This window comes from Choloepus didactylus, chromosome 15 (assembly GCF_015220235.1).
Source record: "Choloepus didactylus isolate mChoDid1 chromosome 15, mChoDid1.pri, whole genome shotgun sequence".
Lineage (NCBI taxonomy): Eukaryota > Metazoa > Chordata > Mammalia > Pilosa > Megalonychidae > Choloepus > Choloepus didactylus.
The window spans coordinates 40929580-40954307 of record NC_051321.1 but is presented as its reverse complement, the minus strand read 5'-3'; the positions used below and the strand labels follow the sequence as shown (position 1 = coordinate 40954307).

Genomic DNA, 24728 nt, shown 5'->3' with positions numbered 1-24728 from the left:
AAAAAAGGGCAAGGGTGCAGAAAATGAGTTGACAATTCTGGGAATCTCCCAGGGTGTCCCCCCCACCCCCATCCCCACAGGGGACTATCTCTGGTAATGTGTTGAGTGGATGGGGTAAGAGACCTACTTGTGTAAGCCATACAACCATCAGTCCCTTGATAAGTAGCTCCTTAAAATGTTCCCTGGGTGTTTCATGAGTTTACATTTGTTTTGTTTTGTTTTTATAATAAAGATGGTAACATCCTCAAGGTCAAAAGGTTATGGTGCATGAGTCCTTGTAACCTGCCACTCCTCACACACACACACACACACACATACACACAGCCCTGGAAACACTGCACAGTTCAATAAGTCCCTGTTCATAGATTTGTTAAGATGGGTAGGACATCTTAAATCAAACTTCTCCACCTGGGGAATTAATGATATTCTCACAAGCATTGGGTACTACCAATTTAGAAGGCTGAGCCCTGGATTTGGGACTTGCCCTTATGAAGCTTATTATTGAAAAAGAGAGGCTAATCCTACTTATAATTGTTCCTAAGAGTCACCCCCAGAGAATCTGTTTTGTTGCTCAGATGTGGCCTCTCTCTCTCAGCCAACTCTGCAGGTAAACTCACTGCCTTCCCCTGCTATGTGAGACATGACTCCCGAGGAGTGTAAATCTCCCTGGCAACATGGGACATGACTCCCAGGGATGAGCCTGGACCCGCCTTCATGGGATTGAGAAAGTCTTCTTGACCAAAAGGGGAAAGAGAAATGAAAGAAAATAAAGTTTCAGTGGCTAAGAGATTTCAAATGGAGTTGAAAGGTCATTCTGGAGGTTATTCTTATGTATTATATAGATATCCCTTTTTAGTTTTTAGTGTATTGGAATAGCTAGCAGGGAATACCTGAAACTGCTGAATTGCAACCCAGTAGCCTTGATTCTTGAAGCCAATTGTATAAGTATGTAGCTTACATGATGTGACTGTGTGATTGTGAAAACCTTGTGGCTCATGCTTCCCTTATCTAGTGTATGGACAGATGAGTAGAAAAATGGGGGCAAAAATTAAGTGAAAAATAGGGTGGGATGGGGGTGGGTGGGATGTTTTAGGTGTTCTTTTTTACTTTTATTTTTATTTTTATTTTATTTATTTATTTTTTTGGAGTAGTGAAAATGTTCGAGAATTGATTGTGGCGATGAATGTATAACTATATGATGGTAGTATAAACAACTGATTGTACACTATGGATGATTGTGTGGTGTGTGAATATATCTCAATAAAACTGATTAAAGCAAAACAAAGCAAACCAACAAAAAAAAGGATGGGTAGGACAATGCAATGTTTAAATGTTGCCAAACCACAGTTGGAGAATCTCACAAATAATAATAAAATTCCTCACAATTCCTAACCTATCAGGTCTTCACTGGTGCAACTCCCAACTAAGAAAACTTATTCGGTGACAGTTCTCATTCCAGAATCAAGGGCAGTGTGCTGATTTGGTTATATTATGTCCCCCGAAAAGCCATATTCTTTAATGCTATCTTCTGGGAGCAGACTGATTAGTCTGTTGATTAGGGTGGAACCTCTGACTGAATTCTTTCCATGGAGGTGTGGACCCCACCCATTCAGGGTGGGTCTCAATTCGTTCACTGGAGTATTTAAGAGAGAAGCTAAGAGCTGACACAGACCCAGATGCTTGTTAGAGATGCTTGGAAATGCGAACAGAAGAACGTTTGGAGATGCTAAGTTAAGAGATGAAGCCCAAAGTTTGTCGTGGAGAAGCTGAGTGGACCCTTGGATGCTTAGAGAGAAAGCCACTGGAATCAGAAACTGAAAGCAATCAGCCCAGGAGCAAAGGACCAGCAAATGTCAGCCATGTGCCTTCTCAGCTAACTGAGGTGTCCTGGAGGCCATTGGCCATTCTTCAGAGATGGTATCCTCTTGTTGATGCCTTAGTTTGGACACTTTCATGGCCTTAGGACTATAAATTTGTAACCAAATAAACCCCTTTATAAAAGCCAATCCATTTTGGTACTTTGCATAACGGCAGCTCTAGGAAACTGAAACAGGCAGTAAAAGCCAGGAAGGAGCTATAGAGAGGGGTCTGGACCATCCAGTTGAGAGGTCTGTTGAGCGTCAACTACTCTTAGGGGCCAGGGTTGTTTTCCTGCATCTTCTATTTGAAGGAGATGGTTGGGTGAGTGGCTCCTATGGCATCAGTCAACACCAGGGGGCAGGAGAGAAAGCAGCATGAGTGGAAATTACTACCCTCAAAAGGGCTGTGGGAGCAAAAGTATAAGGTATGTGAAAGCCTCCAACACAGTTCTTGGCACCTAGTAGTAGGCTATTCATTTTAATTGAATCTGAAAGTTTTAATACCCTTTTAAAATTACAGAAGTAGTCCAAGTCGATTGTACAACAATACAAAAAATACAGAGAAGCAAAATGGCAAAGAAACTTTTAATTACGCATAACCTCACCATCCAAAGACAAGCACTGTTATTTTTTGGTGAAGCATATTCCATTTTCTATGCATATAAACTTTCCTCCAAAATGGGGTTATAATAAATTCTTGATACTTTATGTTTCTCCATAACTTTAACTGTTAGCATTCACTCTTTAGCCCAACATATGATTGTGGGTAGAGGAAAAAGCTCTGCCCAGGGTTCTAGTTTTGGCTCTGACCTAACCAGCCCCTGGCAAGCATCTTCTCTTGGTGTTAGATTCCTTATCTGAAAAGTAAGGAGTTTGAAGTCAGTGATTCCTTAGGCATCTTCCACCACTATTATTCTAATTGTTTATGGATATTAAAAGAAGAAAATATAATACAGTGATTATGGTTTTGGCATCATTAATAATCCTATCTCTACCTCTGAGATTCTGGACAGGTTCTTGACCGCTGAATGCCTCAGTTTCCTTATCTCTAAAATGGGATTAATAATAGTAAACAAAATGTATAGTTAAAGTAAGAATTGAAGAGATGACACACATTATTTAAAAAACTTAGAACACTGTTTGACACATAATGAAGGCTCAAGAAGCGTTAGCTATTATAGATCTTAGCTCGGGCATCCAGCCTCCTGTGGTAATGGAGCAAGAAATAATACTTAGTGATCTGGCAACGACTTCAGAACTAACGTGGATTGAACACTACTATGTGTTTTCTTATCTGCACAATCTTACTCAATGCTCAGAACAACTTTACTTATCACCGTTTTACAAGTGAGGAAATTGAAACTACATTCACATAGCTATTATATGTCAAACTCAAAGACTACGTGTGCCTTTTGAGCTAGTTTTATTTGGGCTGAGTGGGATGTTTCATTTCAAAAATAAAGCCCAAGCATCAAGTACCTTTACCAGTGATATTCGGCAAGAACTGTTTCTCTTCACCCTAACAACTCCTTATTGACAATCCCACTGTTTGAGTTATTTAAAAGACAGGTTTTTTTTTTAACATTACAATTTTAATTGACTACTGGATATATAAGTTAATACAGCAGAACTAGGATGTGGGTTTCATAAAAATAGTTTTTACTTAACTTGGAAATTTAATTTTATGGGGGTAACTACTGGCCTAAATATTCCTCAAACTAAACAAAACAACTAAACCTCAGCGAAAGTAACTGTCTCGGAAGAGTCCTGAAATTTACAGTGTGATATTTTAATATTTTGCTTTCCACATCATGCCCAAAAAACGTCAGAACTGAGTTAAGGGATTTGGGTTAACTCCTGGCTCAGTGGCGAGAGAGGCCACTTCACTTCTAGCTTTAATTTTTGTCTTCTAGAGAGAAAACTGAAGAATAAATCGAAATGCAAAGCGCCTTTTAATTAAATGTCACCTCATTGTTTTATGGGACGCTCACGTTTTCATAACAACATTTGTTAGGGAAGCTGGTAATTCCTGGCAGCCTTTGCAGATTCACCCCAACCAAAAAATTATGCAGCCAACTTCTGATTACTCAGGCTAACGTGAGGGAGAAGACGGGAGGATAACCTCAGACAATGAACAATGTAAACGCGTTAAATAACATATACTTGTGGACCGAGCCACACCTTTCTGCGCTCAGATTCAACTGTGCAGAGACCAAAAACATTTCAAGCAACCGACCCCTCAAGACGCAAAAGGCAGGTCGGAGGCGCTGGCTCCCCGCCTGGCTGAGGTTTGTTACTTTGTCTCCTGGCTAGCGTTAGCTACGTGCGTTCCGAGCCGCCTCCACGCCCCCTCGTCCCGTCGCGGGTTCGCGTTACAAGAGTCAGTCCAGCTGGCCCAGGAGTCCGGACCCCGCCCTCGCCCGTCCCGCGCCTGAGGCCTCCCAGCTCGCGCTGCGCTCCAGCTGCCAGAGGCGACCGGGTTCCCCAGGCGAGGGGCTCGTGCCCCAACTGGGCGCTGGTTGGTCGCGCAGTTAGGCCCGGAGCCTGACTATTGGTCCAAGGGATTGGTTCACGTGGTCCGGGGCAGATAAGCGGCCTCTTAGGCGCCCAGACCAGCAGATTGCTCGAGCGACCGCCTAGGTGTGTCATCCGTAAGTGTGGGTGCGAACTGGCGCAGGCAGCGGGCGTGCAGGCTCTCACCGTCCGCCGCGGCCTCTCTGCCTAATGAGTTGCACCAGGTAGGTTCACTGCAAACTCTCAGCCCTGGGGTAGCGGGGAAAGCGCAGCTGCAGTAAAATAGGGCTGCGTTTTCGTCCTGTCATCGCTGTAAATGGAGACCTCCTGGGGAAGGCAAGTTGACTGACGGCTGAGTTGAATCTGGCACCTGGGAAGCCTAGGAGGTTTGGAGTTTTGGCTTCTCAGTCCTCTTCAGGCGCTATGTTTCTTAGGCAGAGTTGACTTGGTAATCAGCATCCTAAACCAGAAACTGTCTTAAGATATGTCAACTATAATTCTCATTGATTCTGAGTTGTTATCTCTTGGTCCTGCACAAACGTACCTAGGATTCGTGCAGCTTAATCTGTGGAACAGCTGGTAGTATTGAATTGCTGGTTAGGTAGTTTAGATTGGGGAAAAAAATTACAGAACTATATTTGCATTCATTCGTCCTCCTGCACTCCTCTTATCAGGGTTTGTCATAGCAAAGCAAGTCTCAGAGTTTGAGCAAGCTATTATATTTAACTCTTGTCCAGGATTTAAAATGCCAACACTAAAACTGTTTTTCTATAAATGCAAAAAAAAAGGAAAAAAAATCTACTTGAAATAGCTTCTCCAGACATAACTTAGCATAAGAGTTCTCTAAAATATCTGCCAGTTAACTATTATTAGATCCATAAATACAGTTAGCTTTCATTTGTTTGTTCTAAATTTGTAGGTCTCCCAGAGCAATAAAGTCTTTGAATGTTTTTTATTGTCCATTTTGCGATAAAGACCACTTGTCTACGTGCTTAGAACTGCTGTGAACAGAATTACTAAAGCCAGACTGAAAAATATCATGTACAGTATGAGCACATCCCTTATCTCTAAGGCTAGGGGAGAGGAAAAATTCCTAATTTCACAAGCTTGGCAATAATGTAATCATGGCTAAAGGCCAGAAAAAATCTCGATAAACACTCTTTGTTTAATATTGCCAAGTATGGCTATGTTTAAATTTTTAGATAGCTTTATGTCTTTCCAGTTATAAAAATAATGTCCATTGCCAAAACATTAGAAAATACAAAAGAAGTACAAGAATAGATTACTTATCACCCAGAGAAAACTGTTAACTTTTTGGTGTCTTTTCTATAGTTTTTTTTTTTTCAAAATTTTTAAGTCCATATGTATATATTATATATATGTATATATATTTGAAGTCTGCTTTCAGGTAATCAGCCTTTTCCACTTAAATGTGTACCTGTCATGGACTTCTTTCTATATTAAATACAGATTATGCAAAATTTTTGAGTGTAAAATGCTGACTTGTGTTTAGTCAGTTATTTGTGCAAAATGAAGAAGAGCATGATAAAGTGCAAAGATAATCCTCCTACTTCACTCTTTCCAGCCTTCTCATGTTCAGACATGTCCCATGAGAGTTTTTTATTGCTATTTTCTTTTCAAGTGAGTTACCCTTCCAGAGAAGCATGATCAGCTCAACAGCTCCCTGTAGGCAGCTACAGGGAGCAGAGGGTCTGGAACCACTGGTTCCCTGAACCTGTTTTATCATCAGAATCACCTGGGAAGCTTTAAGCAAATATCCACTTCCTGGGCCTCATCCCTAGACGTTCAGTGACTCTATGGTCCAGGAATTCACATGAAAAATAAATAAAAAGAAAAACCAACTCCCTAGGTCTTGTGACCAAGCCAGGTTTGAGAACCACTGGAGATTATCAAATCCAACCCCTTCATTTCTCAGATGGGGAAACTGAGACTCTGAGTGTTTTAAGCAATTAACCCATCGCCCTGTAGTCAGCCTGGAGTAGAGCTAAATAAAGAATGCAAATTTGATAACCTAAAACTGTTCTCTACATGTGATAGCACCTCCCTGATTATTACTGTGCCAGCTATAATTCAGTCATTACAAAAATGGTATATATGTATTTGGGTCCAGGGGAGGATCATCCAGAGCCAGGTGATAATCCTCCTTCCTATTGCATTTCAGAATGATCCAGGTTTTAGATCCACGGCCTTTGACAAGTTCAGTTGTGCCAGTAGACGTGGCCATGAGGCTCTGCTTGGCTCATTCACCACCTCTCAAGAGCTTCCTGGGCCCTTATGATAACTTTCAACGAAGACATTTTGTGAACAAATTAAAGCCTCTGAAACCATGCCTCAATATAAAACAGGAGGCCAAATCACAGAACGACTGGAAGCACTCACACAACCAATCCAAGAAGCGGGTTGTGTTTGCCGACTCCAAGGGCCTCTCTCTCACTGCCATCCATGTCTTCTCTGACCTCCCAGAAGAACCAGCATGGGATCTCCAGTTTGATCTCTTGGACCTTAATGATATCTCCTCTGGCTTAAAACTCCATGAGGAGAAAAACTTGATTTTAGATTTCCCTCAGCCTTCAACTGACTACTTAAGTTTCCGGAGTCACTTTCAGAAGAACTTTGTCTGTCTGGAGAACTGTTCTTTGCAAGAGCGAACAGTGACTGGGACTGTGAAAGTAAAAAACCTGAGCTTTGAGAAGAAGGTTCAGATCCGTATCACTTTTGATACTTGGAAAAGCCACAGTGACATGGACTGTGTCTACATGAAAAATGTGTATGGTGGCTCAGATAGTGACACCTTCTCATTTGCCATTGATTTACCCCCTGTTGTTCCAACTGAGGAGAAAATCGAGTTCTGCATTTCTTACCACGCTAATGGGCAGGTCTTCTGGGACAACAACGAGGGGCAGAATTATAGAATTGTCCATGTGCAATGGAAACCTGATGGGGTGCAGACACAGATGGCATCCCAGGACTGTGCATTCCACCAAGTGTCTCCCAAAACTGAATTGGAGTCAACAATCTTTGGCAGTCCGAGGCTGGCTAGTGGGCTCTTCCCAGAATGGCAAAGCTGGGGGAGAATGGAGAACTTGGCTTCTTATCGATGAACTAGCAACTACTGACTGCTCTTGACCTATCATAGTCACTATGTAATTTTAGGTCTGTAATGCTCAATATTAGGAAATTTCTGCTATTTTCTGTCAGTAGGTTTAGGTTTGAGCTTTTGAGATGTGGCTATCAAGAAGATAGCCGCTTGAGAATTTAGTGTTCGGGTCTATAGGGATGACGCTGCTCAACTTTGCTTTGGAGGATTGAATAACAGCCTGAGACCTATTTTTATAAAAGCAATACTTTTTCAGTGTCCTATTCCCCTTCTGTCTCAGTTTACTAGCTTTCATGATGGGCAAGGAAAGATTGAGGTAGGACGGTTGATGGAGATGGAAAGCTGTATTAATGGTCTGAGGAATGTCTGAAAAGTATATACAAAGTGCTCTGCAGTTCAAGTCAGTGGGAGCAGGACGTCTGATACTTAATTGTTGGTGAGAAAATGAAAGGTTATTTTGTGTTTTTAAGTTGATTTCACAGTTCTTTCTTGGGGAAATAATTTGTAGAGGAGAAAAAAGACCCATTGTATGTCTTCTTGTGGAGAAAAAAACAAACTTTAGGATATGGGGTGGTGGTGGAGAAAGGCAAATTATAACTGGAGAATCAAGATCACAAGTGGAGCCTTTCTGATCAAACATGATTTATCCAAAACCATGATTTGAGGAAAGTTTAAGCAAATCTGGCTTTGTAGTCCTAATGTTATAAATGACCCTGTTTGTGGTCAAGGCTTCATGCTCTGGTTCTCATTTAGAATGCTGCCTAACCAGAAACCATGCCATCATCAATGGCTAACAACTTAGAAAGACTTCATGTCATGTAAAGATAGCTCTTTGCAAATGCCTTGATTAAATCAGAACACTGCAGTTGCTTAGCCCCAATATCTGAATGGTCATCTAACTCAAAAGTTTTTGGTCTTATAAGAAGGCCCACTCTGTAGACTGGCATTCCTCCTGCAGTACTGTTTTATCTTTGGGAATATTGTCAGTGTACACATTTTCATCCTTCATATTGAAGGTGACTCATTTTTCTGCCATGCTTTTTTGATGAGATATTTGAAGTGAGGGCTGACACTAGGATTCTCTATGCTAGAATCCAGTACCTTGCACATAGAAGGAACATTCTCTCATGCCTATTTTTGTCTTGCTTGTTTTTTTATTCTTTCTACCTAATTTCCTTTGAAGTAAAAATGTTCCTTTTTTTAATTGATATGAATTGTTTTGGATGTGTTATAATACATTTGTTTTGGGTGTGCATAAATCCATTCTGTAAGAGCCACCTATCCTTAAGGATAGGAATCTGTGCTTCTATAATTGAGTACTTCCATTGACAGATGTTCAGAGAATGCAGTTAATGTTTAACATGTGAGATCTGCCATGCTGTAAAGTCCTACAGGAATAACCCTACTGTGATAGTATTTGAGGTTTGGCTAGCATTCACAAGTTTCCTACTGTAAATAGTTCACTCTCCTATAGCTATCCTTTATGAACTTTTCATTTTAAGAATAAATGTGTTTGGTATAAGACTTGAGTATGTTTTCTTTTTCAAAGCCACAGTTAGTCAACTAAGAAATCATCAACTGAGGGTCTCTGGTTTGTTTAGGAACAACTGAGCGGGGTTAGTTCAGACCAGGAACTGGATCCACATGAGGGTCCTCACATGGTGCCAGTCTCATTAGTGAACACTCATCCTACCCACAACCATTGGGGCTGGGGGCCAGAGGCAGCGGCTTGAGCCACTGTGGCTCTCTCCCTGTCTTCATCGGCCTTTCTTGCTCATCATACACATTCTGCTGGGGTGGGGTTTATCGTGGAGGGCCATTCTCAGCTTTAAAATGGGATGAGGAGATGGCATGGGAAAGGCTGGGGTGGCTTATACCTCTTGAGCTCTAGCTTCCTGAAGGCGCGAATCTTGAAACTGCACAGAAGGGTGGAGAAGCATCAAATTTTGGACCAAAAGGGAACTTTGAAGCCACAGGGCTCAAATACCTAGTTTCATAAAAGAATCTAAGATTCAGAGGGGAAGTGATTTGTCCAAGGTCCCGTAACAGGTTAGGTCAGGTTGCACAAGGACTTCTAGGCTGGTTGGTGACTTTTTGCTTAGTTTTCCTCTGCTTTATGCACCACCGCCTTGAAGTCTCCCATGGAGAGATCCTCTTCCGTAGTGGTCCCCCTTCTTAAATAGGGCATCATTCCAGGTAGGCATGACTCTAATCAGCTCTTGCTGGTTACCTGTGCCAATCTGACCCAATAGTGTGTCCCTCAGCTGCATGTGAACAACTGAAGGAGGACCAGATCAGAGAGCAGTGTGTTCCTGGGCCTTCACTACAGAATGGAATCATCCATTTTTCATATCCTGATACCTCACCTAATAGCAGAAGTAACTCTGCTTTTAAAATTTAACTTGGGAGAATGGCTTGTATTTTGGGTACACGATATTCTGTTTCCCCCACAACCTCTGCCAAAAAAGGTTTAATTTACTCATTTATGACTCCTTTTAGTTTATTCCCAAACTTAAAGGCTGGAAATCCCTTTGTGGTTAGTCAACTATATATCTTCATCAATATGAGTCCAAAAGTTCTGGACAACTTTGAGTGGTCCCTCAGTCTGCAAAGAGTCTCCTCAGCTTTCTTCTGTAGGTTTTAGTAGTTTTTGATAGCTACCAGAAGCTATGGCCTGAACAATGCTCTCACTAGCAGGCAGGTATCCCAAACTCAGAGCAGTTTCCCATATGCCGTGTTGTTGACTCCCGGCTTCTGAGCTGTACCTCTTTCTGCCAATGAGTGGATGCCCACTGCTGGAAGGAGAGGATTCCTTTGAACCAGTTGTGCTCAACCTTGGCTGCACATTGGAATCACCTGGAATACTTATGCCTGGGTCCCACCCCTAGAGATTCTAAATTAGTTGGTCTTAGCTGTGGCCCAGGCACTGGCATTTTAAAAAGCTCCCAGGTTTTCTCAGTGTGCAATCGATGTTGAGGATTTCTGCTTTAAGCTGTCTCAAGAGAAGTGTCTTTAGCCACCCCATCTTAGAGAACAGAGTCATATCATGGGTCAGAGGATTCCTCTACCTGTTTGTTTTGATAGATGATGCAAATGGAGGCCCAGAGAAGCCGAAGCACATTCTAGATTACAGAAATAGTAAAGCCAGGCCTCTTGACCCCTTTTTCACTTCCATACCATCTCCTGCTAAACAATTTATACATGGACTTCTTAGTTTTATAATCTCTCTCTTCCTTTTTCTTCTCTGATCTTTTGTATATAGAAGTATATTAATGAGATCACCTTTGGGTGGAAGAGACATGATCATCTGACTCAACTAGTTTGAACAATAAAGAAAATGTATGACCATAAGTTCCAATGTAGGGTGTTTTCAGAGTTGGTTAATTCAGGGGCTTAAACTCAGATTATTTCCATATGTTTGCTATCCCAACCTCAACACCTTTGATTGTCCGTGTGCTAACTTGCTTCCAAATTGCAAGATGGCCACCACGGTTGCCAGATATCACATGTAGACACAATACCACCCAGCAGAAAAAGGGGTCTGTCTCTTCCTTGTGTCACTTTTTATGGATGAATAAACCTTTCTCAGAAGCTCCCCTCCCCCTACTCCCTAAAATCTCCCTGTCGACTCACTGACCAGCGTTAAGCCACGTCTGTGCATGAATAAACCCAGGAGAGGGGTATGGGAATTTATGATAGGCTCAGACATTTCAGGATGCTCCTACCCTCACCCCGTACTTCTACTCCTTCAGAGGCTTGAGGAGGCCCAGCCTTCTGAAACACAGTCATTTGGAGAAGGGGAATACCAGAACCTCATCACATGGCTCTTCTTGTCACTGGCTTTCATAAAAGGCTGAGGTCCATCATTTCCGTGGCAAGTCAAGAACAATTATTCATGGGGCTAAGGTAATGGGAGTCAACTTCTTAGTTTGAAATTAAAGATCCAGAGTAGTAAATAGATCACATAATTTTCTTATTAAGAGACTAGGTCTGGTGTCAGGTAGAACTAGATTTAAATCTCTGTTCCACCAGTTGTGTGGTATAACTTTTACCAAGTGACTGAATATTACCAAGCCTCAGTGTCCCCCTCTTTAAATGTGGATGATAAAATTCCTACCTCACAAAGTGATTGTAAGAATAAATTGAGATCATGCAGATGCAGTGCTTAACAAATTATTTGAGCGATACTATGTGCTCAGTAAATGTCATTTGTTACTAATACTAAATGCTAAGTTTTCCCACAAATACTCCTTTTCACAGTGTGGTTCTGGTTGGAGATGAACAGCAGTGTTTGAGGTTCTTTTCTGATAAATGACAAATGTGTAACAAAAATAGCTATTAATAATTTCAAGAAAATAGAGGAATAGATGGAGAATTTCATCAGGTGTGTATTCTCTGTCCAGAGAGTAGTCAACCTTTCCTCTCCTAGACAGATCAAGACTGGTCACCTCAATCCAACCAGGGATTGAGTTGAGCCGAGGCAGGCTTGCTGTTTTGCCAAAGCTCTCTTTATCTTAGTTTCACCCCCACTCCTAGCTTTCAGTCCCCCAGGGCTGACAGTCTGGGGTATTTATTAGGGTTCTTCCTCCTGGAAAGTTTTGAACTTTAATCCTTGTTGCCTCACAACACTGAGACTGCAAAAAAAAACTCCGATCAGCTTTTCATGTCTTTTTGGTATGTCCCTTAGCTTCCTGCCCCGGGAAGCTGCAGTATTTGGCATTTACCTTGAGGGGAAAATGGGCGGAGTGTCAGGTTTAGTTTTCTGCTCCTCCTCCCCTTCCTGCCGCATTCACAGCAGGATCCTGACTCTCAGCTTCTTGCCCTTTCCAGAATCAGCAAATACATCCAGGTAAAAAATAGCTTAACAGCTCACCCTAGCCATAAAAGTCCTGGGTTGTTTCAGTAGCTCTGCAATTCTTTTAAACAAACTTCTTGTTATTTTCTTCTAGCTCTTCTAGTTGATTTTGGAGTTAGCATGGGTCTGCTGCAAGTTAATCTCTCGTTCAGAAGTGGGAATCTATCCTGATCTTCCATTGTCTCTATACAGTCCCTCTTCATCTCAAGTCCTGGTTGTTTCAGCAACTCTCCAATGACTTTAAAACAGTTCTCTTTTTTTTGGTATTTTATATGGCTTTTCTAGTTCTCATCAGGCACACCGGTTACCGCAAGCTATCCTGTCGTAACTTTACATTATATCATGTTGTATCTTAAATGAAATAACTAATAATGTACTTAGTCCAGTGCCTCACACCTTATGTGGATTTCTTCTAGAAATACAAGAAGGGCATAAGTACAACTTATTATTGTAAAGATTGAAGAGTATAATCAGTATCCTTGTTTGGATGGAAAGCTATTTCACCTCTGTCTTCTAGAAGCATTTTAGTGATTGTTCTAATACCTAAACAAGTGCTTGACAGTGTCCCCAGTTATAGTCTGTATAATATGACCAAAATGACTTTGGCCTTGAAAATGTAAAAATTAGATATAGTGTCTAGATGCCCCCTAAAAAAGCTATGGCTGCTAAGAGGATAGAAGACAAAAAGGATTTAGGCCCACTAAGGTGCAATAAGAGTGCTATCCAGCCTAAAGCCCGGAAAGATGCCTGCTTCACCATTTGTTCTGGATAGAGAGACAAATAAAAGCTTCTCTTAAAATTCATAACCACAATCTGGCCCTTACATGAATTTGCAATCTGAATTCACATTCCTTATTTTCTGAAAAACCTCAAGCCTAGAATTCATTTTAAAATGGTCCCTGGTTGCAGTATCCACAGGTGCTTGGCAGAAGCAAACACAAGTGTTCTCTTTAAGAATATGCCTTCAACCTAAGCCTCAAAGAATTTCTATCATATGAGTTCACATGTAAACAGTAAAAAAGACAAATCCTTGGTAAGATATATGAAAACAGAAGTGAGAAGGCTTAAAAAAAAAAGGGTAATTTAAAAGGTTATAACTACTGTATAGGTAGTACAGAAATTAAAAAAAAAAAATAGGCTATTATGAACAACTTCATGCTATCAAACCTGAAAACTTAGATAAAATGGACAAATTTCTAGAAAAATACACAGTTGATTCTTGTTATTCATGGTAGTTATGTTCTACAAAGTCACTGCAAACACTGAATTAACAAATACTGAACGAATGCTCCTAGGGGAGATACAGGGTTAGGTTGCTGTGAGGCTCTAGTCACAATAATTTTGTCAATTGATCAATACAAAGTCTTGTTCTATGTGTTTCTATTTTAAGACACCTTATTTAATACATATTGCTGATTGTGTAACATTGACCTCACAGCCAGCAGCACTACACCGCATGCCTGAATGAGGCTTCTCTAACACACGTGTTTTCTCCATAAGACACGTCACAGCTTCTTGCACTTAGGAACACTAGACAGCACTTCAGCACTACACTTGGGAGGGATTTTGAACAGTGAAATCACCCAAAAAAGCACAAAAATATGAAGAATCTAGTGCTAAATGGACCGTGAAAAGGACACTTGTTTACAGTATGAGAGTGAACCAAGAAGGCAGAGCATCACCTTGCTCGACTTCAGCTGGGAACATGTGCATCAGGCGACCCAAATTTTTCTTCACCCTTCGCATGTCCCTGAGGGCTGCAAAAGCACCAAGGATTTTAATTTGAGGGTTACAAATAATTTTAGTGAGTAGAAGAATTCACATATAAGAAATCCATGAATAACAAGGATCAACTGTATTATATCAAAGTGGTCTCAAGAAGAAATACAAAAACCTAACTAGTCCCATAAACAGTAAAGATATGTATTGGTAGTTTAAAATCTACCTACAAACAACGAAACTGATCCAGATGGTTTTACAGGTGAGTTGTATAAAATATTCTTTAGGATAAAATATTTCTAATCTTATAGAAAATATTCCACAGTATTAAAAAAAAGGAGTAATTTAAACTCATTTATGAGTTAGTATGATCTTGATACTGAAACTTTACAAGGACATTATAGGAAAAGAAAATTATAAGCTAATTTCACTTGTGAATAGATACAAACATTTATAAACAATAAATTATTAAAATGAAGCAAAAAATGTGCAAAAAATTTAGTATGGTCAAATTTGGTTTATTCCAAGAATGCAAGATAGATACAACATGAAACCATCTCTTACTGTAATTTGTCATATAAATAGATTAAAGGAGTAAAAACATGGTCAACGCAATAGATATCAAAAAATATTTATAATATTTTATATCATTAATGAAAATGCTCTTTAAAATTAGGAATAAAGGGGAATTTCCTTAATTTGAGAAGGTATCTACCACAAACAAAAACAAATAAAACGTATCACAAATATCAAACTATGATAAATGTTAAAACTCTTTTTAAGACAGGGTCCTCTATCACCACTTCTTTTAAACAGTGTATCAGATATCCAAGCCAGTGAAGTTAAAGAAAAATATTAAAATGGGATTGCAAAAAAGTAGTCCCTGAATACCAGGTCCCTACAATTATTTCATATTCATAGTAAGAAAGACTCTATAACATGAAGATATTTATCTACTGATTTTATGCAATGCCAATAAAAATTAAGATACCAAGAGGGTTTTGCTTTGTTTTGGAACTTAACAAATTGCTTCTAAAATTTGTGTGGAAGTAGAAAGGGCCAAGAAGAGTCAAGACTCTCCTGAAGAAAAAGAACAATATGGGGGTACTTTCTGTAGCAAATATTAAGATTTCTTATAAATTAATGGTAACTAATACAGTATGATATAAATTAGGGATGGACAAATTTCTAGTGGAACAAAATAGAGAGTCTAGAAACCAGCCCACACATATATGAAAACTGAATTTTGACAGAGCTGGAAATGATACTAAGTGGGAAGAGAATGGACTTCCCAATGACTAGTGCTGAAACCAGTGGTTATCTACATGGAAGAAAATGACACCAGGCCCCTACCACATACTTTTCATAAAGAGCAGTTCCAGGGAATAAAATAATTAAACAAGGAAGGGAAACTTTTTGGAGAAAATATAGGAGGCTCTTTGGGACCTTGGAGTAGGAAAGAATTTTTTACAGGAAGAAACACGGACCAAAAGGAAACAACCGATAAATTCAAACACATTAAAATTTAGAACTTTTTTTAAAATCAAAAGACAACATAAAGTGAGAAAATTAGCTATAAACTGGGAGAAGCTATAACTGACAGGATTAGTATCCAGAATATATAGAGAATTATAACATTTAATAAGAAAAAAAAATAACAGGAAAACAGGCAAAAAGACTTCAATAGGCATTTTACAGAAGAGGAACCATGAATGGCTAATAAACATATGAAAAGATTATCAACCTCATTAATAATCAGGAAAATGCAAGTTAAAACTATGAGATACTATTTCACATCTATCTGAATGGCAAAAATTAAGACATCTGAAAACAGTAAGTGTTGGCGAACTTGTGGAAAATGGGTCAGAGAGTATAAACTGGTATTACCACTTGGAATAACAATTTAGCACTGTAAAGCTGAAGATACAGAACAATTTCACTTCTGAATATACATATCCTACAGAGAAACTCTTGCACGAGTGTATCAGATGCATAAGCAAGTTTAACTGTGTTGTTTATAAAAGCAAAAACTTAAATCGACACAGGTATCCATTGAGGGTAGGTTGGAAAAAGAAATTCTATTATATTATTTCAATGGAATACTAAACAAATGTAAAAATGAATGAATGGCAGCTTCTCTCTACCAACATGAATGAATCTCACAAACATCAAATAGAACAAAATGTATAGGTTGCAGAAAATGCATACAATATAATTCCATTTATATAAGGTTTGAGAACACATAAAACAACATATATATATATATATTTTATTTATTTTAGGAATCAATATATATTGGGAAAATACTAAAGGAGAGCAAGAGAATAATAATAAAATTCAGCTTAGCAATTACTTCTAAGGGAGGAGGATGGATGGAACTGGAGGGGGACACAAAGGAAATTCAAAAGCATTGCTAATATTCTCTTTCTTAAGCTAAAATTTCTTATATGTGCATTATATATGTTAATTTGGATATAAATAATGTCTATATTTTTAAACAGGTTTTATTAGTATTGTAAACACAGTAGAAACTTTCCCTTTTGCACTACATAGCGCTTTATTTTCTTTTCCCTGTTTTTTTCCTTGGAGGGGGGCGGAGTGGGAAGGGAGGTTGATCCCTGCCCTATATAACCCTTAAGAAGAATAAATTGTTCTGGAATATCTGAGATTTGAAAGCATTGTTCTGCTATCCTTTAGGATGTGGCTTGAATTCATGACAATAGATAATTTCCTTTTGTTTTTTCCTAGCCTTCTTTTTGATTTCAAGATGCCAGATTGAGTCAGATTGAGTACAATGTTCCACTGCTGCTGCAGACATGGAAAAAAAAGCTAAATCCTTTTATTCTGTTAAGGCCCAGCAATTCCCTAGGTCCTTAATGAGAGAGAGGGGTTCCAGGTGACAAAGAGGGAAATCCTATTATCTATAACAGGGTAACCACTCGTTCTTGTAATTCTAAATAGCATCTGTGTGATGGAAAGCCCCCTGCTCATACCACCACTTACAGGTACAGGCATCTGCACAACCCTGCCCTTCTGATTCCCAGCACAGTCTCCCAGTTCTTACCTGTCTAAACCGAGTAAATTAAACCTGGGTAGAGAGAGGCACCCTTTTGTCTTTAGATCAGTTCCAATTCCATTATAACACAGTCCAGGTTCAGTGTGCTTGAAAACAATGATCACGCCACACACTATGCCAAAAGCTCACCACTGCAGCAATAAAAGTTACTGATCCTTAAAGATACAGACATAAAGATAGGTAGCAGGGGCTCCTGGCCATTTGCTGGTACTGCTTTCAGGGCCCCTTTGCCCCACTCATGCACTGTCAATAAGTCCTGGTATTAACAGCTCATGATAGGTATGGTTCCACTGAGTCAGATGAGCTGGTGAATCAACACATACCTACCCGTCCAGCAGATATTTTATCCCTGCCATTTATAATGCTGACCAGATCCAAAGTAACCAAAAACAGCTGCAACCACAGACACACAAAGATTTGAGTGTCCAGCTATGTACACTGCTGGATGATTCAACCTTCAAAATCAATCTTTGGATATTCAGAGATAGTTAACAGTGTATAAACTGCTTGTCCATATGTTTACCTTTGGATTTACGATACACTCTGTTCTGCCATTACCTTTAGATCATGTGAAATCAGATCTCTAGCATTTAGCCAGAATCTTGGTCTTGTTGCCAACAAAGTCCTTGCCAACAACTTTAAAAAACGGAAATGAAACCAAGAACAACCACTTGGAAGCAAACAACAAATATTCTATGTACAAACAACTATTTTCATTTAGACTATCATTGTCATAAATATTCTTTTTAGATCTTAGCTTTATGTTGGAAGTAACTTCAGTTGGCATTGAAATGCCATTTGAGTTTGATTATGCTTATAGGGGTGCTGTAGCTGGATGCAGACACTGGATGCCTGTGACTTAAAACATGATAGGGAGGTGGGTTCTTGTATTGCTCAGAGGTGGAGACTGCTTTGAAATGCTATTTTTCCAAATGAAATGCTAAATTTCCAAAGTCTTGCCTCTCACAACAAATAGGTTATATTATTGCTTTATCATATCTTGAAAATTTTAGCTAAATGGGTTCAGACAGAGAAACTGGGTATTGCGGAAGGTGGAGATTGCAGAGTCCCTGTTTTAGCTTGGGACATGGGGGAAATGACAGTACCACAGACAGAAATGGGGCATGTTGTGAAGTTTGGGAGAAATATTGTATTTTTGCATATACTGAGTTAGAGATTGTCGACAGTGTGGCACCCATAGAAAAATATTTTATGGATAACTGGAAATGCAGATGTTTTGAGCTGGACATATAAATTTGTGTATGGTGGGGTGTGGGTGTGTGCAAATTCTCTAAGGCATATTCCTCCTCCTAACTTCTACATACTTGTCCCAGTTCCACTTTCAAGTGCTCCACTGTAAGTTCTCAGTACCATTCCCAGACCTCCTGTCCTCTGATCTTCCTCTAGCCACACCCTTCTCTTTCTTTCTTTTTTTTTTTTTTTTTACTTTTTTTTAAATTTTGATTAAAACCTTCATTCTTTCACACCCTTCTTCTTAGGGTAAGGAGTCCAATGGGACATGGCCACCTGGAGCTTACACAAATCCCCTTTCTAGACCAGGTTCACTGTACCCGGGGACCCTGGAGTTCCTTCACCAAATTTGCTGAGTCCATCTCAGGGCCTGTAGGCCTCACCTCTGAGTGTATCCTCCTCAGGCTGGAATACATGGCCTTCAGTCTCAGAGGTGGCTATTTGTGGGATGGGGGTGGGAAAGTGCATGTGCACAGGGCTAGGATACATGGGCTGGAGTGTCTGCTGCATGAGGGTGAGGTCCACAGTGGTGCAAGACGGATCCAGGGTGGGAGGAGAGGGGAGACTGGGCAGGTTGGTGCCTCCATTTGCATTCTTGTCCTGCACCCCATGAAGGCTTTGGAGGCTGACTTAGTCAGGGTTCTCCAGGGAAACATAACCGTGGGTGTACCCACACCCTTCCTCCTGGAAAGACTCCTGTTGATGGCCTACTTTGCCACTATGGCACTAACACTGTTTTTTCTCCATGGTGTGAGTTCACTAAGGACACCCCAGAATTACGATAGCTTTTTTTGGGAAACTTGAAATCTCTCCAAACTGGCTCATCTACGATCTCTCCATGCTCTCCTCCTTTCTTCCTTTCACAACCTCCAACCTTCCCTTTAGCAACTTTGAATCCTTTCCCTTCCTGCTCCAGGCTCTCAACTCCCTATGGTCTCTGCAATTTCGGCCCCCTTCTCCCCATTGGTGACTCTCCAGGGGCTCAGGGACACTAGAAGCAACCACCTGCGGCTGAGAAGGTTAACTGGGAACAGACTGGATATCTGCTCCACTCAGATGGACTTGGGGACACCCAGACAGCTGCCTGGCCTCTCCTCAGGCCCATGTCCAAAATTTAGTCCACTGACTCCACAATACGACACACCAGGGGAAAAAAAGTCTCACAAGGATCAGTGGGGAAGCTTTTGCTCAAGTAATCTCAACTTGTGCCATCTTTCAGAAACACAAACAACCCTCATAAAAAATAAAGAGCAGGACAAAGACAAAAAGCCAGCTCTTTTATATAAACCAGTGAGTTTGGGGTTTCTGTGTTTATATCTGACTCACTGATGAAATTTTTTAAATTGAAGCTATAAGCTGTCGCTTTGCGTCAGTCTATACATTAAAGTACATATATATTATATATGTATGATATTTTCCTACCTCTGAATGGTATTACTAAATTAATTTATAAAATTCCTCAAAAGAGCTCTATTCAGATTGGCTTTGATAAATAAGTGCTTTTATAAATTAAATACTCCTAAAATCCCAGAAATTAAATTAACTTGCAATACTTCCAAAGTTTTTTTTTTTTTTTTTTTAAAGTGCTCTTGTAAAAACTAACTCCAAATATTTTAAAAATTCATGTTCACATAATTTAGGTAAATCTTTGGCAAATGAGACAATATTGTGGGTTTAATAAAAACAGTTATGTCTTCAGAGCTATCAGTGTTAGGTATAATACAAACATGTATTTTTATTCTACTTTGGCCCATTCTTCCTAAACTTACACAAGTTAACTGATCAAATAAGCTGGTACTACATTGCCTAGATGTTTAAGATGATTAAAAAATGTAAGTTTGCATTTAACCAAATTGAGACATTATTCTGACAAAGTTTGTTTCAACAGCAACTTTGTTTTGTAGGATGTCAGCCCCAAGATAGATTCCAAGATCTTTTGATAACTTAAAACCTTAGGCTTATGCTAAGTCATGTATGCAAAGTATGAAGGATGTGCTTTTGTTAAGAAAAAGAGAATAGTTCTGTCCTAAAGTAAAATGGCTGGTTGTTGCATGAAGAGAAAGAGGAAGGTACAGAATAAAACATGAATGGATATAAAAAATTATAAAAACTTTACAGAAAAGGAATTTTATTTCTTGTAGTCAAAAAGCTGACTAGATGTTAACGGATTTATTTACAAGACTTTTAAAAAGAGCTTTAGAAACAACTAAGATGCTAATTGCAAAACCAGAATTTGTTTTTTTTTCTCCCTTAAAATGACAAAAATTTCTTGGATTATCAGTCTGTTCTTAATAAGAGGCTGTAGGTTTTCTTTACCTTCTGAGTAATTAGCCTAGAAGAGAGTCTGTATTATCAGAATAATTTCCTGTACTTTATGTTGATTTTATCATGCCTTGATTGTTTAAGAGAATCAAGTCCTCTCACTTTTGAAAGAACTAAGGTTTTTTTTTTTTTTAAATAATCATGTCACCTCCTATAATTATTTTAAAATTTTTTATTGTACTTTGGTTAAATAGAGAGCCAAGTGTTGTTTCACAGTGACACGTCATCCTTTTCAACCAAGTGTTCAAACCTCTTGACAACTTTTGACATTTTGCCTCCCCAAAATCAAACCTTAAATGACATATTTTTTATTTCAAACTGTCTTTGGGAGTTTACAGAGGGCCCTGGAAAACCACCAAGGATGTATTCTTTCACACTGTAAAAAGAGTGGTACAAGAAATAATTAGATTTATTTGATATATTGTGAATTGCATAGAAAGTGCTGTTACATTAAAAAAAATACTTAACCTTTCCAAGGTAAAATTTGTACAGATAAAATATTATTAAATGTTTCAGAAATTGTATAAAGTTCCTAGAGATTTGCCAATGTCCTTGCTGTCCATATGTCCTGGTACTGCTTTGCCTGATGTTAGACAATGACAGTATAATGATATCAGTCATAATTCCAGTTATTCTCAAAAAATAATACAAGCCACAGAAACAACCAAATTTCCTTGTCAGTTACATGGTTTTTATAATGAACTCTCATCAGATCTTTCATTTTTGTAAAATGTTGGTAAGTTAACCATGGCCACTTTAAATCTTCTGTTTTTGTTGGTTTGTTTTTGATACTTCCCTAAAGGTGCTTGCAATCAGTTACAGGCCACAGTGCTTCATCTTCAACATAAAAGGGGCTGTCTCAAAGATGCATGAAAGGACTATGCCTGGCACTCTGAAACACAGGTTTCTAATGGTATTGTTTTAAAAACTTTGAGGTCATACTACTGGACTGAGTCAAAATTTCTAGCTTTTTTAGTGGAAAAGATGATGGGGTCATGAGATTTCTAGTGCAAGATAAGAGTGGAACAAGAATCAATTATTTAGGACTAAATGACTTAATAAAGGAAAATTATAGGTTTTGTTTAAAATATTTCTGATGCTTTAATGTTCTATTTTCTGGATATAAAGAACCCCTTTCTCTTTTACTTTAAGTTATCTGTAATTCATAACAATTTTTTAAAATTTTGTTTTAAAATAATTTCAAACTTATAGGATAGTTGTAAAAATAATACCAATCCCTTACAAAGAACTCCAACATACCTCTCATCCAGATACCCAGATCTACCTCTACCATCTTTTAATGTTGAGCCACATTTGCTCCATCCATCCATCCATCCATCCATCCATCCATCCAACTTTTTATCTATTTATCTATTTTCTAAACAACTGAGAATAGGTTGTATACATCATACTCTTTGATCACTTAATACTTTCAACTCACAATAATTTAATAAACCAGTTTGGTAAACAAAAACGACACATGTATCATTTTCTCTCTGCCTGATCCCTCCAGAATTTGGAAACTCTTAAATATTCTTATTTTTAGGCAATAAAATTATTTGCATAGGTTCAATAATAATCTGTCCTCCTTGCTAATAGGACTAAACACAAACATTGGCTATACAACCAAGACTTTTAAGGAACTAAGATACTTTTAAGGAACTAAGGTTGACTTTATGGAACCAAAACTTACAAAGCCATCTAGGAAAAACCGCCTGGTACTGGCTTACAAAGTTCTGAGCCATACAGGTGAGAAAAGAAGGTTAATTGCTGGCAGGCCCAGGAACAATATGATGTTTAAGGGGGACTTTGAGGAGAGAGCAATTCATCCAAATCCATAGGTTCTGCAGGTTAAATCTGATGCAAGTTCTTGGCCTGGCTTCTTAGTCTGGACAGGCTTTTGAAAGATCAATCTAAAATTCCTTATAAAAACTTCCCACAAAGCAAACTTAAAAAGGCTTATACGGTAGCTAATCATTCTTGCTGCACCCATCTAAATAACCAGGCCAAATCTAATTAAACCAGCCTTATTTTATAATCAAGGATAATCTTTCTTTGGGATTATCTTTGATCAAAAGGTAGGTGACTGTAGAGAGAAATTTTGTGTTTCAACAGAAAACTCTAGTATCCTCCTGTGGGTTCTCAAATTCCACTCTTGTTCATTGTCTTTGAGCCATTTTACAGTTTTTTGTAAACTGAAGGTAACTAATAGCTTTGTGACCTACCTGTAAATTGGATGAAATTCTGTCATCTTGCATATTTTGTCAACCCTTACCAATTTTCCAATTCTTACGGTTCCTTTCAATATCTGATTACAACTTTCCAAACCAATGTTTTCAATTTTCCCTCCACCCTCTTGATTTGATGTCACTGAAAACTGAGATCTGACTGCCCAAATCCTTATTAGAAACTCTAGGTTGTTTTGCAGCTGTCCTTTCTCCCAGGATCTAAAGGAGTACCGCAGGCTGAAAAGCCTATTGACTTGATATATACCTCAAAGGACTCACTGTCTCAGCAGACCATGTGTGAGCTGGTTTTCTACCCAGACAAGCTGCTCCGGGTCATTAAAAAGGCCTGGTAGAATGCTCACGTCATGTACACCCTTAAATGACTGTGGACAACATCACCAAGAGCATCACATCTTAGCTTCAGGAAATTCAAGGAGCAGTGCTGCAAAATCGAATGATTTTCAACCACCAGCCTCTTAGACTTTAGTACAACTTTCTATATTAACATTTTTATTTTTCATTTTAGACATACCTCTTTAAGATGCCTGACCCTGAAATAACTGACCTTTCACCATCATCTCTCAACAAATAATTCAACGTGTTCTCCACCAACAGAAAAAAGCTGACCCAGTTGACTATGCTGTTGAATGAGAAACTTGATGTTTTGTATTGAACAAAAGGAAGGACTGACCAAGATTAATTTTGTCTGTCTTGACCAAGCTGCCAGCCTTGTTCCTTGCACGTCCCTATTCGTTGCATCCCAGCCCTGACTACCTTGAAACCAATCTTGCAGCTATAGGACTGCAGAGAAAACCAACTTAGATTGCAGGGGAGAAAAAGGGAAAATGGACAACAACAGATGCTAACTATTCCAAATTATCAGCCTCGCCCGAGTTCCCCCTCCCCTCTTTCCCCATGGCCTAATAGTGCTTTTTCACTGCTCTTGTCCTGACTATAAAACTCAACCACCCCTCTGCCTTCTTGAGAACTGAGGTCTACTCAAAGTAGCTATAAATAATGTCTTCTTTGCTCATTTAACATTGTCCAGTGCAGTTTCTTTGACAGCATCTTATAGCCTTGTATTTACACATCATATTAAAATGTCCAAAGCAACATTTTCCTAGGTCCATTATGTAATGTGATACCACTACAATCTGACTAAATTGGATTTGGAGAAATGCTGCCACAAGGAGCCATAAAGCAATTGGTCCCTTTCCCTTCCCTTTTGCTTTTTGCCTGGCTGACTTCCCCTCACCCTCGTGTCAAAGCTGAGGGGCACCTCCTCAGAGGGGTCTTCCCTGACTACCAATCTCACACAGGTACTCCCCATTGACTTAACTTCCCAGCTGCTATGACAACAGGAACTGTCTCACAGTTCTGGAGGCTGAAGGCTCATTTCCTCCCAGGCAGAGGCACTCAGGCAGGCTGGCAATTCTGGGGCTCCTCGGCTTCCCGGTTACAGGGCAACGTCCTCTCCTTCCTCTTCCGGGTTCCTGCTGGCTTCCGGCTTCTGGCTCCTCCCCGTAGCTTTCACTTTATAAGGCCTCTGGTAACAGGATAAAAACCCATCCTGATTCAGTTGGCCACACCTTAACAAAAAATAACATCTTCAAAAGGTCCTAATCACAATGGGTTCCTGCCCACAGGAATGGGATTGAGAACATGTTTTTTCTGGGGCCCATAACTCAATCTACCATACCCACTATTCTCCCTCATTCCTCATTTCATCAAACGTTGCTGAGCACCTATGAAGTGCCTGGATCCATCAATCCATGTCTTTGTGGAA

General features: G+C 39.4%; 2 protein-coding genes and 1 long non-coding RNA gene across 3 annotated transcripts in view; all 3 read left to right on the top strand.

Annotated features, from left to right (window-relative positions):
• The window catches only part of LOC119509882 (immediate early response 3-interacting protein 1-like), a 38007-nt gene extending 33861 nt beyond the window's left edge, over positions 1-4146 (top strand). The window contains exon 2 of the mRNA XM_037803889.1: positions 4055-4146. Coding sequence (XP_037659817.1) covers positions 4055-4146 — 92 coding nt within the window. The remainder of the gene's footprint in view (positions 1-4054) is intronic.
• A 275-nt stretch (positions 4147-4421) lies between these two features.
• PPP1R3C (protein phosphatase 1 regulatory subunit 3C) lies at positions 4422-9013 on the top strand. The gene is made up of 2 exons (XM_037804618.1): positions 4422-4597; positions 6556-9013. The coding sequence occupies exons 1-2, from the start codon at positions 4584-4586 to the stop codon at positions 7493-7495; spliced, it is 954 nt and encodes a 317-aa protein (XP_037660546.1). The 5' UTR covers positions 4422-4583; the 3' UTR covers positions 7496-9013.
• A 3217-nt stretch (positions 9014-12230) lies between these two features.
• Positions 12231-23980, top strand: LOC119511003. The gene is made up of 2 exons (XR_005212097.1): positions 12231-12340; positions 23469-23980. It is a non-coding gene; the product is annotated as an uncharacterized LOC119511003 (long non-coding RNA).
• Positions 23981-24728: the final 748 nt, after the last annotated feature.